Source organism: Lepus europaeus, chromosome 1, assembly GCF_033115175.1.
Source record: "Lepus europaeus isolate LE1 chromosome 1, mLepTim1.pri, whole genome shotgun sequence".
Classification (NCBI taxonomy): Eukaryota; Metazoa; Chordata; class Mammalia; order Lagomorpha; family Leporidae; genus Lepus; species Lepus europaeus.
Window position 1 is genome coordinate 93,639,124 of NC_084827.1, and position 15,646 is coordinate 93,654,769.

The 15,646-nt window shown below is 41.8% G+C and overlaps 1 protein-coding gene and 1 long non-coding RNA gene across 2 annotated transcripts in view; one reads left to right on the plus strand and one right to left on the minus strand.

Annotated features, from left to right (window-relative positions):
* Window positions 1–211: 211 nt before the first annotated feature.
* Window positions 212–15,646, minus strand: part of NEB (nebulin) — a 221,607-nt gene continuing 206,172 nt past the window's right edge. The window contains exons 138-147 of the mRNA XM_062186689.1: window positions 14,233–14,325; window positions 11,290–11,382; window positions 10,909–11,001; window positions 10,506–10,598; window positions 9,518–9,625; window positions 9,227–9,410; window positions 8,487–8,579; window positions 6,922–7,074; window positions 5,432–5,538; window positions 212–891 (exon numbers count right to left, since the gene is read on the minus strand). Of these exons, the coding sequence (XP_062042673.1) occupies window positions 718–891; window positions 5,432–5,538; window positions 6,922–7,074; window positions 8,487–8,579; window positions 9,227–9,410; window positions 9,518–9,625; window positions 10,506–10,598; window positions 10,909–11,001; window positions 11,290–11,382; window positions 14,233–14,325 (1,191 nt within the window). The 3' untranslated portion in view covers window positions 212–717. The remainder of the gene's footprint in view (window positions 892–5,431; window positions 5,539–6,921; window positions 7,075–8,486; window positions 8,580–9,226; window positions 9,411–9,517; window positions 9,626–10,505; window positions 10,599–10,908; window positions 11,002–11,289; window positions 11,383–14,232; window positions 14,326–15,646) is intronic.
* Window positions 6,166–10,287, plus strand: LOC133756162 (uncharacterized). Its single transcript, XR_009865517.1, has 3 exons — window positions 6,166–6,342; window positions 6,851–7,096; window positions 9,484–10,287. It is a non-coding gene; the product is annotated as an uncharacterized LOC133756162 (long non-coding RNA).

Sequence of the window (15,646 nt, forward strand, 5' to 3'; positions counted from 1 at the left end):
GGAAATCAGGTTAGAACTGGGTCCCATGGCTGTTTCTTAAACTTCAGGCTAGCTAGGTGAACAAAACTATGGATGGAGTTTCTAAAATTTTTACTGCATTTTTAAAAATGCATTTTAAAGATTTCACAATGTAGTGAGAAATTTGCTAAAGTCATTGAAAACATTCAACCATGTTTATTGCAGAATTAAAGATTTTTATTAGTTGCCAGCTTATTACAAGTTTTTTCTATTGGCTCTATAACTTTAGAACTGGATTACAAATAAAAGCAGTAGCATTCAGTAAGCAAAGAGTGTGCCATTTTTCGTTAGCGTGTCTGACATGTTCAGTATCCTTATTTTAGAACATTAAACATTTTTATATAAAGACTCTTGAGTTGATGTCATCATGATACAATATTGTAGAAGCTTTCAAAAGGTCTGTTCTGAAATTAGACATTAAAACCCAAAGGAGATATTGATAATGGCAGCTTTTAAATATTATATAGGTTTAATGTCTCAGATTTCATATGCAGTTTCAGAAAGTGAAGTGATTTAGTTTAACTGATAATGACATTTGTTTTACAGGAGAATTACTGAAACCCATATAGTCATAAATTAAGGGATGGTACAATTGTTAAGTAGGTTGACACAAAAAATTTGGGCAATAGTGGAAAGTCTAAACTGAAGTACTGACTACGGAATCTTAAGTCCTACAGACAGGTGTAATACTTGTAAGTGCTAAATAGCTTCAACGTAGTTGGCTGGGAGCATGCCGGTCCTGCCAGTCCTCTGTACTGTGCCGTACATCCAGCCTTCGTCGATAGCTTGAACATTGACGATAGCGTCTCCATCTTTGAAGGACACCTCATCTGCGTCAGCAGCCATGTAATCATACATGGCACGGAAGATTTTCTGTTCGTGAGGATGGAGAAGAGAGAAGACACTAGATAATGGTTTTATAACAAGCGAAACGACTAAGGTCTCTTGTACAATCTAAGTTTATATATTAAATAAAAGAATATACAACCAATCGCCAAGGAAGTAAAAACCCACAGAATAGAAAATACTTGATGATATGTGATAGGGGATTAATAGCCAGAATATGTAAGAAACTACAACTCAAGGAAAGAGCTTTAGAGAAGCTTTATTCTTGAGATAAACTGCCAATAAACATAAAAATATGCTGTACATCAGGGAAATGCAAATGAAAACCAAAAAAACAGCACACACCAGAATGGTAATAGCTGTTGAGACAAGTGTTGGAATGCAAAAAGGCATTGTCACCTTGGAAAACGCCTTGACAATGATTACATTAAATAGTATTGAACAGGCAGTTCTGCTTGCTAGACATGTATTTAAAGACGGCACCCCTCTTATTGTGAATCCTTGGAGCCACACATTAATATTGAAAAGATTTTATGTAATAATCATGCCTTTAAAAACTTCGGTCTGCATCTTACTATAACCAGTTGACTATGGCATGCATATTCCCAAATACTACTGGCATATCATTCTTTGGAAATTTTCGATCATACCAATAAAAGCTATTCAGCACAATGTTAAAAATTGTAAAGGCTGCAATTAAGCCTTATGATTGTGACACCTATATCACATGTAAGTGTCTATGTGTGGCATAGGTTTCTGATGCCAGCTTCCTGCCACTGTGGACCCTGGGAAACAGTGAAAATGGTTCAAGTGATTGGGTTTGGCCACCCTTGTAGGAAACCTGAATTGAGTTCCTGGCTCCTGGCTTAAGCCCCAACCAAGACATTTTCTGGCAGTTGGGGAGTGAACCAGCAGATAGGAGTGCTTTGTCTTCTCTCTGCCTTTCCAAAACAAAACTACTTTGATTCCATATAAAGGTAAATCTCATTCTCTTTGTTGGAAAGAATTTGACATCTTAGTAATACCACAGGATGAAAAATGGAAACGGCCAAGTAATTTTTTTTTTCTTAGATTCTAGTGAATAGGATAGTGTTGGCCTTTGGGCAAACACTTTGAACTGACACTTCACCTTTAAAACTTTCTTCGAACAATAAACATTAATGTACATATAATTTTCCATAAATTATTCATACTCTTCTAAGCCTTTCTTATTTTAAGGGGAGAGGAATGAGTGATTTGTATTTTAGAATGCTCTATACTTTTGAGGTACTGACACTATTATGTATACTGTAAATATTCTAGTCAGATGTTTTGGTTATAGAAGCATTAAAATTTTATGGTCAGATCTATTAAGGTTTATTTGACTCCTCTAACTCTCAAAAGTCTTTTTAAGAAAAAGGGCCATCGCTATGGCACAGTGGGTTAAATCCTTGGCCTGCAGCACCAGCATCCCTTAGGAGTGCCGCTTCAAGTCCCAGCTGCTCCAGTTCTCAACCAGCTCCCTGCTAAAGACCTGGGAAAGCAGTGGAAGATTGCCCAAGTCCTTGGGCCCCTGCACTCCTATGGGAAACCCAGAAGAAGCTCCTGGCTTTGATAGGCCCAGCTCTGGCCATTTGGGGAGATGGAAGCAGCAGATGGAAGTCTCTACCTCTCTTTGTGACTGTCTTTGAAATCAATAAATCTTTAAAAGATTTTTATTTAAGGGTAGAGTTCCAGAGAGAGAGAGAGAGATCGATCTTCCACAGCTTAACCTGCTGTGCCACTGGGCACAGTCTTTCTTGAAAAGAAAAAAAAGATGTATTTGAAAGAGTTAGGATAGGCAGAGAGAGGTCTTCCATCTGCTGGTTCACTCTCCAGCTGGCCACACCAGCAAGAGCTGCACCAATCCGAACCAAGGAGCCAGGAGCTTTCTACTACTTCCCCAGGCTACAGCAGAGAGCTAGATTGGAAGTGGAGCATCTGTGACTTGGAACTGGCGCCCATAAAGGATGCTGGCACTGCAGGTGGCAGCTTTACCTGTTATGCCACAGCGCTGGCCCCTAGTCTTTTTCTTTACACTTAAAAACTTTCCCCAGGGCCAGTAAAATAAAACTAGTGTCCCCTTCTGAGTACCTTAACAGATGTGCCTCTTAGATTGAGATCTTTGGGACTGTTTTTTTTTTCCTGAAGAAATAACTAGTTATCCCAGATTCACAGAAGTATAATTCATTCATTCACTCCTTCCTTTCTGACTTGTTCTTTTGGGCACGTTTCATTACTTCATCTACTTTTATATCTGATGCCATGCCAAATCTATACTTAATTATAATATAGTATTTCATGATTAAGAAGTTTCCTCTTAATAAAAAAAAACTTTAAAAAAAGGGGTTTTTGTTTTTTGACAGGCAGAGTAGACAGAGAAAGGTCTTCCTTTTTCCATTGGTTCACCCCCCAATGGCTGCTGATCTGAAGCCAGGAGCCAGGTGCTTCTGGTCTCCCACGTGGGTACAGGGGCCCAAGGACTTGGGCCATCCTCCACTGCACTCCCGGGCCACAGCAGAGAGCTGGACTGGAAGAGGAGTGACCGGGACTAGAACCCGGGGTGCTGGCACCGCAGGTGGAGGATTAGCCTATTGAGCCACGGTGCCGGCCTTAACCATTTTTTTAAATATATATTTTGAGAGAGCTATAGACAGAGAAAGGTCTTGCTGATTCACTTCCCAAATGGCCACCCGTGCTTCCCCAGGCCACAAGCAGAGAGCTGAATCAGAAGAAGAGCAGCTGGACATGAACCAGTGCCCATATGGGATGCTGGCACCACAGGTGGAGTGTTAGGTTACTACTACATACAACCAGTCCCTCCTCTTAACATTTTTTAACACTTGGTTCTTGCATCTGTTCTTTCAAATAAGTTTAGGATTAGCTTACTAATTTTTTAAAAATAAGTTTATTTGAAAGGCAGAATTAGCTAGAGGGATAGATAGCTCCTTCATCTGCTGGTTTACTCCCCAAATGGCCAGGGCTGGTCCAGGTAGAAACCTGGAACTCCATCCCATCCAGGGACCCAAGCATGTTAGCAGAGAGCCAGGATACAAATTCAGCAGCGGGGACACAAACCAGCACTTACATGGGATACAAGCAACGGCTTAACCTGCTATGCCACAACATGGGCCCAACAAACACATTTTTAAAAATACATATTTTATTTGTAAAGGCAGAGCCACACCAAGAGCTCTATCTGTAGGTTCATTCCCCTAAGTTCCTGAAACAGTACTGGACCAGTCCAAAAGTCAGAAACTCCATGATCTCCCACCTGGATGGCAGAGATTTAAGTACTTGGGCTATCATCTGCTGCCTTCTAGGTGTATTTGCAAGAAGCTCCATCAGAAGCAGAACTTGATTCCAAGCACTCCAGTATGAGCTAGCTGTGGACACCGTAAGTAGCAGCTTAACCTGCTGCACCGCAACGCCTGTCTTGACATATGAGGATTTTTTTTTTTTTTTTTTTTTTTTTTCCATCAGGATTTTGGTGCCTTGGATTTACTGACTTCAGGGAAAAAAATGACTATCATCTTCCTTTCATAAGAAACAGTGGGTCTCAGAAGATAGTTGTAGTCCTACAAAAACATTTTAATCCTATTGTTTCATGACATGAATAAGGATTTTTTAAGAGTTTTTAAGGGGCCTGTGCCATGGTGCAGTAGGTTAATCCTCCGCCTGCGGCACCAGCATTCCATATAGGCGCCGGTTCTAGTCCCGGCTGCTCCGCTTCCAATCCAGCTCTCTGCTGTGACCTGGGAAAGCAGAAGATGGCCCAAGTCCTTGGGCCCCTGCACCCCTGTGGGAGACTGTGTGGCGCAGCTCTGGCCGTTGCCGCCAACTTGGGAGTGAACCAATGGAAGGAAGACCTTTCTCTCTGTTTCTCCCTGTCTGTAACTCTACCTCTCAAATAAATAAATCTTTAAAAATAAAAAGGGGGGGGGGTTAAAAAGCCTGGTGAATGATTAACATGATTTGATTACCTTTTCAGTATATATTAGTAGGGGAGATCTAAGTGATAGCATGTATATACGTGTGTGCATGTATATGTACATACTTGAAAGATTCCAAGAAGCAAATACTTTGCCTTTATTTAAAAAAAATAATTGTATAGGGGCTGGCACTATGGCATAGCAGGTAGAGATACAAACTGCATTGCCAGCATCCCATATGGGCACTAGTTCCGATCCAGCTCTCTGCTATGGCCTGGGAAAGCAATGGGAGTTGGCCTGACTCCTTGAGCCCCTGCACCCACATGGAACAAACTCCAGGCTCCTGGCTTGAGATTAGCCCAGTTGCGGCCATTTGGGGAGTGAACCAGTGGATGGAGACCTCTCTCTGCCTGATTTCAAATCTTTAAAAAACAAATTGTGTAGTACTTTTTATTAACTTGGGTTTGATAATGAAGATTTAACCATTAACATGTAAAAGCATTAATTACTTAAAGTAGAAAAATTCATTAAATAATAAAGACTGAAATACCTATAATCATTTTTACACACATTAGAAAACAAGAATGCATTGAGTAAGTTCTTCATTATTTACTTACCCCAGCAGTAGATGGATGGGATGGGATAGAGGATAATGTCGTCTGTTGGGTTGCAACTGAAGATGATCGCTGTTGTGGGAGCTCTGTGGTTTTTACATGTTTGTAAGCTGAAAAGAAGGAAAAAGCAGTTTGCAAGCAGAAAACAAGGCTAGATGTTATTTAATCTGGGCACTGTTGTCTTTTTCCCCAACTTAAATCATTTCTAGGGGCTGTGAGTTAAATTGCCTCCTGAGATGCCCCATCCCATATGAGCACAGGCTCTAGTCCTGGCTGCTCCATTTCCAATCCAGCTCCCTACTAATGTGCCTAGGAAAGCCAGAGAAGATGGCCCAAGGACTTGGGCAGTTGCCACCCATGTGGGAGACCAGATGGAGTTCCAAACTCTCAGCTTTGGCTTGGCCAATGTGGCCATTTATGGTGCAAATCAGGGGATGGAAGATTCTCCTTAACTCTGCCTTTCAAATAAATAAAAATAATCTTAAATCCCAAAAAGAATCTACTATGATGGGAAATAATCCCAAAGATTTTTATCTTCCAGTTTTTGAAAGTTCTGAATATTAGATATTTTTTTTCCTATGGTGTCAAATGGTACCTAAGTAAATAATTTCAAGTGGAAAAATGGGGGGACAGAAATCAGGTATTGGTGGGCCAGCACTGCCATACATCACATTAAGCTGCTACGTGCGATACAGGCATCCCTTATCTCAACACCAGTTCCTGTGTTGGCTGTTCCTCTTCCGATCTAGCTTCCTGCTAATACACTTGGAAAAGCAGATGGCACAAGTGCTTGGGTCCCTGCCACCCAAATGGGAAACACAGATGGAGTTCCAGGCTCCTGGCTTGGCCTGGCTCAGCCTTGGCTGATGCAGCTATTTGGGGAGTGAACCAGTGGATGGAAGTCTGCTCTCTCTGTAAGTCTACTTTTTAAATAAACTCTTTAATAAATCAAGTATTGGCAATTTTTTTCATTTTCATTTGTGTGTGGATTTGTAATAAATGCTGGCATGTGAAGCATTAATGCAAGTTAAAATGTTACAGTGGACAAGTTTTAGCAGTGCAACTTTATATAAATTATATAAATATAAATTAACCTGTTAACTCTTTTCTGAACCATGCCAGAATTTGAGGATTTTTCTTTTTTAATACAGCAACTAAATGGTGTTACATTTTTATCATATAGTAGATTCCAGCCATTTACTATACTTTTATGAGTTGTGCTGCATGGAAGTACATGTTTTTAATGTGTATCTTTTGTGCTATTCCTATAAGTATGCTATTATAATATGTCAAACTATAATGATTCCAAGAAGGGAGATTCTAATAAAATTAATGACAATGAAACATGTAACTTCATGTAACTCTCCACAATTATAGTCTTTGCTCATTTGAAGAAAGTATCCATTTTTTTTTTCTATGCAGAGAATATCCCTTACAGTACTATCTGTTAGCTGCCTAGCCATGCCTTTACGGTCAGCACCATCCACTTGTACCTGCTGAGGTTGTGGACAAGAAGATGCCCCCGTCGCTGTAGGTGGAGAGGCGATGGTCTACACCTTCTGAATGCTCAGACTTCTCTTCACCCCCACTGATGCTCAGTGCACTGGCAGATCGCGACTGTTCCCGGCTCCGGCGCTGAGCTTGGACTGCGAGAGATGATTAAAAGAGGTGTGTAGCAAAAATGAAATGTCTATGGTAATAATGCTTCACAGTTAGTGAATCTCAGGTGTTAATTTGCAAGCCAGGGTTTTTTTTTTTTTAATTTTTTTTTTTTTTTTTTTGACAGGCAGAGTGGACAGTGAAAGAGAGAGAGACAGAGAGAAAGGTCTTCCTTTTGCCGTTGGTTTACCCTCCAATGGCTGCCGTGGCCGGTGCGCTGCGGCCGGCACACCGCGCTGATCCAATGGCAGGAGCCAGGTGCTAATCCTGGTCTCCCATGGGGTGCAGGGCCCAAGCACTTGGGCCATCCTCCACTGCACTCCCTGGCCACAGCAGAGAGCTGGCCTGGAAGAGGGGCAACCAGGACAGAATCCGGCTCCCCGACCGGGACTAGAACCTGGTGTGCCGGCGCCGCTAGGCGGAGGATTAGCCTATTGAGCCACGGCGCCGGCCACAAGCCAGGGTTTTTAAGTAGCTTTCCAGGGATAATGCCCTCAGAACTCTTGTGATACAAATTGGGAGCTCAAGTAAATGGCCAAGGGTCATATGACAGGAAGTGGTGCAGCCAGATTTCATATCCAATAGTCTGTCCTTAACTACTATTTCTACCCTGCCCATTTTCCTGGTTCACCAAAAAGAACAGACAAGTAACAGTTATATCAAACTCTGTCTTCAGTTTTTCTACAAAGTCCTCCCTAACTACCAAATTAAGTTAGATGCTCTTTTTGGTGTGTTCCCTGTGTGTTCCATGTCAGGGAGTATATTACAGGGTATAACTACAGACTGACTCTCTTCATCTGTAGGCTAGAATTAACTTGTTTGAGAACTGGCACTATGCAGGTACTTCAGAAGTTATGGGAAATTGAATTAAAAAATCAGTTTGGAGGTCAGGTGTTTGGCATAGTGGTTAAATCACTGCTTGAGATGCCTGCCTGCATCCCCTAACAGAATACCCGTGTTCATGTCCTGGCTCCAGATTCCTACAAATGCAATACTCTGGAAGACAGTAGTGACAGCTCAAGTACTTGTGTCCTAACACCTATATAGCAGACTGCATAGAATTCTGGGCTTATCACTTTGGCCTGGCGCACCCCTGGTTGTTGTGGATATTTGAGGTGTAAATCAGCAGATGGAAGATCTTTGTGTCTTTCTTCATTTTAAGTAATTTTTAAAAAGATAATTTTTAGTCTCTCTGTGTAACTATTTCAAATAAATAAATCTTAAAAAAATAAGTTTTAGTATAAAAAATTGAAATCTACGTATAGTTCTTCATCATATGTGTTTTTGTACCGAATGCACATGATAAATTGAAAACCCTGGGAGCTTCAGAGCCTAAGGGTCAATTGCTGGGCCACTATATGGTGCTGCTGACACTGTATACCTTTGCAGCATAACATACCATTAATCATGTGTAAACTGCGGGATTGAATGTTGTCCTCTGCTGGATCATAGTCAAAAACTGAGCCAGGATTAGTACGCCAGACACGTAAACCTGAAAGGAAAACCAGTGATCAGGGAAGATAAGGTATTCTTGGGTACTTCCAAAAACTTGAAAAGCAAGGCATGAATTTAGACAACCTCAGGAGGATGGAATTACTGTTATTCAGTAGAGGTTCCAGTCATGCCTTGACGGAGCACAAAGACAAGGTAGAACAGAAGTCAGCTTTACAAACTGAGATCATGGGGATTTTTTTTTTCTTTTTCTTTTTTTTTTTTTGACAGGCAGAGTGGATAGTGAGAGAGAGAGAGAGAGACAGAGAGAAAGGTCTTCCTTTGCCGTTGGTTCATCCTCCAATGGCCGCTGCAGCCAGCGCACTGAGTCCGGTTCACCGTGCTGATCCAAAGGCAGGAGCCAGGTGCTTCTCCTGGTCTCCCATGGGGTGCAGGGCCCAAGGACTTGGGCCATCCTCCACTGCACTCCCGGACCATAGCAGAGAGCTGGCCTGGAAGAGGGGCAACCGGGACAGAATCTGGTGCCCCGACCAGGGCTAGAACCCGGTGTGCCGGCGCTGCAAGGCGGAGGATTAGCCTAGTGAGCCACGGCACCAGCCGGGATTTTCTTTTAAACATACTCAAAACGGATTGAAATCCTTTATACTTTGACTTGATGTAGGTAATGTCATTTTTGTTCTCGGTTACCTGTAACAGTCTCCTGGTCCTGGTCATTTCGTTTTTGTTCCATTTCTACCACTTTCCTCTGAATACCTCGGTAGTTGATGTCACTGAAGTCCTGCATATTCTTTTTTACTCTCTCAGTGATAGGATCAGTCACAACTGGTGTGAAGCAACCCTTGTGTTTCTCAAAGTCTTCATGATATTTCACCTGAAATGTCACAAATTACCTTTATGAAAATACAATGGTGTCCCCATTTTTCCTTTTTTACGTTTTCCAACAGGCCAGCCACCCAAGGCAAAGAATTTCTGACTCACGGTTGAGATGTGCCGTTGGGTTTCCCTCACCCGTCTCATCTCCGGAGTATCCAACACGTAGGCTGCTTTACCTTGTATTTGTTTCCGGAAGCTATCAGAATAAAGAACCTATCGAAGAGAGACCAGGAATGAGTAAAGATCTTGGTGCTGTCCTAATTCTGAAGCCTCAAAGACTCTAGCAGATGGAGATGAAAGGAGTTGATGAGGAAGAGCTCACCAGCTGAGTCAGCTGGCGACCAACAGTGGGACAGGCTAGGATGAGGATGGGTGGGACTGGCTTCAGCAGAGAAAGGATTTGTTTGGCTTTGAAAATGAAAACTTCATTTTCAAAGGAGAGAGGGGCACAGTATAATTTTAAAGGGAAAAGGAAGAAAGTGGCCTCTTGAATATGCTTGGAATTGTAATACCAGCAGCAGCATATCTGATGGTATTTGGCACCAAATCTGATACTAAGGAAATGGAAAGAACTATCCTTTAAAAGAAATGATAATTTTGCTTAGGCTATGTCCAGGTTGTGTAATCCAACATACTAATACAGAAATCAAAGTTCTCCAGGCACTAAAAACTCAAAATACCAAAGCCAAAAAAGGCATCCATTTCAGAGTGTTACCTGTTTCACAGAATACCCTAAAAATAAAGGAAAGCAGAAGATTGAGAATGTTAGGAAATCAGTTTGTTATAATTGGTTATAGAAAACTACCTCAGAGTATGGTGAAAGGGGAAAGAAAACACTGGGAATTAAATTGTTATGTTTAGTATGATCACTTGGAATTTAAAAGCACAAATATGTTAATTATAATGTCAATTTTCAGTTGAATGAGAAAGTACGCATTTTATGGTGTTAAAACATTACTTTCCAAGATGTTGCATTTCTCTTTTTAAAATATTTTAGTGTGTTTTTCAGTGGAATGAGAAAGGCATGGTTTCATGATGTTAAAGTGTTATTTTCCAACTTGTTGCACTACTGCTTTTTAATCCTAGAAAATACCGAGCTAATATTTTCTTGGTTGCGCTTAGCTCTCTCCATCTCGGGAGTAACAGGTGTCGGAGTTGCTTTTCTCATATTCTCTTTGTACAATACCTAGGGGAGCCAAGAGAGCATCCAGACATCAGAGACCAGAAAACTAGTTCTGAAAAATCATCATTTAGCTGGTGTTATGGCTCAATTATATCACACTGCTATATGAAATGCCTCAGGAAGATAAAGCCATTAAGATGTTATGGTAGGAAGCAAAAGATGAAGAAAGAAGTGAAATCAATATGAGTTGGTGGGGTTGGTTTGTTTTTTTAAGTGGGCAAGGAATTTTAAAAGCTACACAAAGATTTTGGAAACACTGTGAGACAAATTAGTGGCTTGTTAACTTTCAGTGATACATTTTTCCTTGAAATACCGAGCTAAAGTTTTCTTGGTTGCGTTTGACTCTTTCCATCTCAGGAGTAAAGGGTGTGGGGGTTGCCTTCCCCAGGTTTTCTTTGTATAACACCTGTGAGATACAGTCATACCCAAAAGTCACTAGGAGGCAATACTCACTATTACATATGGTACAACTTGGGCAGAGAAGGCAAATGCTAGGATTAATCTACTAATAGAACAGCTCTCATAAAGAAAGCTTAAAAGTAGTTAATGGCAACAGCAAACGTACTATGATATTTAGAGGAGATTCAGGTGTATTTGGCAATTTTGTTTTTAACCTGGGATGGGGTTAGGAGCAGGCCAAACTGCAGAGGTTACTTTGCAAAATTAAAAGCACTTTCGTTTCTCAAGACAATACCGAGCTAATGTTTTCTTGATTGCGTTTGACTCTCTGCATCTCTGGAGTGACAGGGGTTGGGGTGCCTTTCCCCACATTTTCTTTGTACAAGACCTATTTGAGTCCAAAGGATCCACAAAGCCAAAAAGAAAAGAAAAAGAATTACAGTTATCAAAAGAGGAAATGGAATGGATCATTTTTGATGGGACTTAGGGTGCCAAACTATTAAGGCAATAAGGTTAGACGGAAAGCAGTGTATTTTCAAAGGAAGTTGAGTGTAGTTACAGCAACACACATGTTCCAGAGTAGGACCCAGCCCTGAAATCACAGGAGTGCACTGCAGTGCTCCCAGAGGGGATGCAGGACCACCATCATTTTAATGTTAGTCTGAGTGCCAAGCCCCCAACAGATCATATGAAAGGAGCAGTGGACTCAACTCAGCTAGATAAGGTTGAAGTTGTTCCAGTAAAGCAGCTGGTGCCTGAACCTTTTTGTGGCACTTCAACTGTCACAGACCTATCAGTGTCAGTTTTGCAGGCCTTCAGATATGGCCAAGGCTTTCTCTTACTTCTTTCCCTGTGGTGCCCTCTGCCCCTTGTCTTAGTTTAGGACAACATCAATCATATCAGTAAGGAGAAGTGTGTTTTTAGCTGTTATATCACCATCTTGGTAAACCAGTAGGAGACAAAGTGACACATCAAGACAAATCCTCAACCCTGTCATTCTTGGGCACATGGAATAGTGAGTGGTTCTCAAAGTGGAGCCTCTGGACAGCAGGGTCAGTATCACCTGAGAACTTGTTAGAAATGCAAATTCTCTGGTCCCATATTCACACTAGTGGACTAAGCAACTGGGGACACAACCCAGCGATCTGGTTTAACAAACCTCCGAGAGTTTCTGGTGCATATCAGCATTTCATAAACACTGCAGTAAAGGATCGGAGAAAGCTAAGATGGCGTCAGCGCTGAGGGCCATAAGGCAGTTCACTACTGAAAGCTGAGGTTCCCAAGCAAACTGCAATCCCCAGTTTATCAACATACACAATGTCACCAAGAACAAGTTTACTGGGAAGGATTTACTGAAATTATCACTTAAGACAATAAAGACAAAGCAACAAAAACACAAAATCCCTAAAACTGGTCAAATAACCATTCTAGTGACATTTTCCTTTTTAGGTAAACTGATGGTTACTAAACTATGCCTGGATCATAATTAACATCATTATCTTTGAAGGAGGATCAGGGGTTATTTTCCCCAAGGTCTCTTTGTCCACATCTGACAGGAAAAAGTCATCGCCACAACAAGCCAATGAAGCCATTACAGCCATATTCAAGAGAGAGCCCCGTCACACCTACTCTACCCCCTCAAGCCGCCCCCCCCCCCAGACTTCACAGGTGCATAAAACAAAAAGACCTTAGAGGTAGTGGATAGATAATGAGTTTGGGGAGAGGTAAGCAAAGGGATATTTTATATGAAAATCAGTTATTAGAACTTTAAATTGCAGATGACAGCAATCTTGTTATTATGGGGTTAAGGCTAGGAATAGCCTTCTAGGAAAGGATAAATGTGGTCAGGAATTCACAAATTTTTTAAAAAGGATTAATACGTATTATTTTAAACTATAAAAGTAGTTTAATTCATTAAACAAGTAGTTTTATCTTTTCTCGCCAGAGTACCGAGCTAATGTTTTCTTGATTGTGTTTGACTCTCTCCATCTCAGGAGTGACAGGTAAAGGGGTCCCCTTGCCCATGTTTTCTCTGTATAGCACCTGTGCAATGAGAAGGCAACAGAGAAACAGCCGTAAGTGACATTCCGTTTGTTGTGGGGGCATTGTGGGTAAGGCTAGTAGCTTCCTTGTTACAAAATGACACAGGAGTGCAAGGAGCCAGGAGTTAGGCTGACAGATGCCCTGTATGGCTTCTGTACAGCTTTCACAGAAGCTGTTACTGGGATGGGGAACCCACACCCTGCAGGGAGCACACCCCTCAGCTGCTGGGAGAAAGCTGTTGGAGTTATCCGGGTTATTCTCTTCACTTGGATGAGCACGCTGCCTCCTGAACAATCACACCAGGATTTGAAATGGTTAACAAACTTGGTTTTGTTGTTATCCACACCAACTACAGGTTCATTTTAAATGTTTAAAAGCATCAGATGAAGTAAAAATGAAAGGGAACTGTATTAACGAAATGAACCAGTATGTTGTTTTGCAAAATAGGATCCATTAGAAGCAAAGGAAGGGAAGTGGGTATACTTTTAAAAAGGAGTAAGTGTTAAGGTTCAGTTTAATTCTGAGGTTAAGGGGCATCTTCTTCCCCCTGGTTTGCAGAGTACCGAGCTAATGTTTTCTTGATTGTGTTTGACTCTCTCCATCTCAGGAGTGACAGGTAAAGGGGTCCCCTTGCCCATGTTTTCTCTGTATAGCACCTGTGCAATGAGAAGGCAACAGAGGAACAGCTGTAAGTGACATTTCGTTTGTTGTGGGCATTATGGGTAAGGCTCGTAGCTTCCTTGTTACAAAATGACACAGGAGTGCAAGGAGCCAGGAGTTAGGCTGACAGATGCCCTGTATGGCTTCTGTACAGCTTTCACAGAAGCTGTTACTGGGATGGGGAACCCACACCCTGCAGGGAGCAAACCCCTCAGCTGCTGGGAGAAAGCTGTTGGAGTTATCCGGGTTATTCTCTTCACTTGCATCAGCACGCTGCCTCCTAAGTAATCACATGGGAGTTTAAAGTGGTTAACTCTCAGTTTTGTTGTTATCCACGCCAACTAAGGGTCATTATTATTTTAATGTTTAAAAAATATCAGCTGAACTAAAAATCAAAGTAAACTATTTTGAAATTGCAATGTAGGATACAATAGAAGCAAAGGAAAGGAAGACATTTTTTAAAAGGAGTAAGTGTTAAGGTTCAGTTTAATTCTGAGGTTAAGGGGCATCTTCTTCCCCCTGGTTTGCAGAGTACCGAGCTAACGTTTTCTTGATTGTGTTTGACTCTCTCCATCTCAGGAGTGACAGGTAAAGGGGTCCCCTTGCCCATGTTTTCTTTGTATAGCACCTGTGCAATGAGAGGGCATGAAAGAAACAGCTGTAAGTGACATTCCGTTTGTTGTGGGCATTATGGGTAAGGTCAGCGTCCTTGCTGCAAAATGACACAGGAGTGAAAGGAACCAGGAGTTAGTTTGACAGGATGCCATGTACAGCTTTCAGAGAAGCCGTTACTGGGATGGGGAACCCACACCCTGCAGGGAGCACACCCCTCAGCTGCTGGGAGAAAGCTGTTGGAGTTATCCGGGTTATTCTCTTCACTTGGATGAGCACGCTGCCTCCTGAACAATCACACCAGGATTTGAAATGGTTAACAAACTTGGTTTCGTTGTTATCCACACCAACTACAGGTTCATTTTAAATGTTTAAAAGCATCAGATGAAGTAAAAATGAAAGGGAACTGTATTAACGAAATGAGCCAGTATGTTGTTTTGCAAAATAGGATCCATTAGAAGCAAAGGAAGGGAAGTGGGTATACTTTTAAAAAGGAGTAAGTGTTAAGGTTCAGTTTAATTCTGAGGTTAAGGGGCATCTTCTTCCCCCTGGTTTGCAGAGTACCGAGCTAATGTTTTCTTGATTGTGTTTGACTCTCTCCATCTCAGGAGTGACAGGTAAAGGGGTCCCCTTGCCCATGTTTTCTCTGTATAGCACCTGTGCAATGAGAGGGCATCAGAGGAACAGCTGTAAGTGACATTTCGTTTGTTGTGGGTAAGGCTCGTAGCTTCCTTGTTACAAAATGACACAGGAGTGCAAGGAGCCAGGAGTTAGGCTGACAGATGCCCTGTATGGCTTCTGTACAGCTTTCACAGAAGCTGTTACTGGGATGGGGAACCCACACCCTGCAGGGAGCACACCCCTCAGCTGCTGGGAGAAAGCTGTTGGAGTTATCCGGGTTATTCTCTTCACTTGCATCAGCACGCTGCCTCCTAAGTAATCACATGGGAGTTTAAAGTGGTTAACTCTCAGTTTTGTTGTTATCCACGCCAACTAAGGGTCGTTATTGTTTTAAATATGTAAAGATAGAAGATGAAGTAAAAACTAAAATGTACTGTGTTAACAAAATGAGACAGTGTGTCGTTTTGCAGAGTAGGATACATTTAGAAGCAAAGGAAGGGAAGAGGGTTTTAAAAAAAGAGTAAATGTTAAGGGTCAGTTGAAAATTGAGGTTAAGTAGCATCTTCTTCCTCATTTGCAGAGTACCGAGCTAATGTTTTCTTGATTGTGTTTGACTCTCTCCATCTCTGGAGTGATGGGCACTGGAATTCCTGTCCCCAGGTTTTCCTTGTATAGCACCTGTGTGGTAAGAAAGCATCCAGAAGAACAGGAGCAGT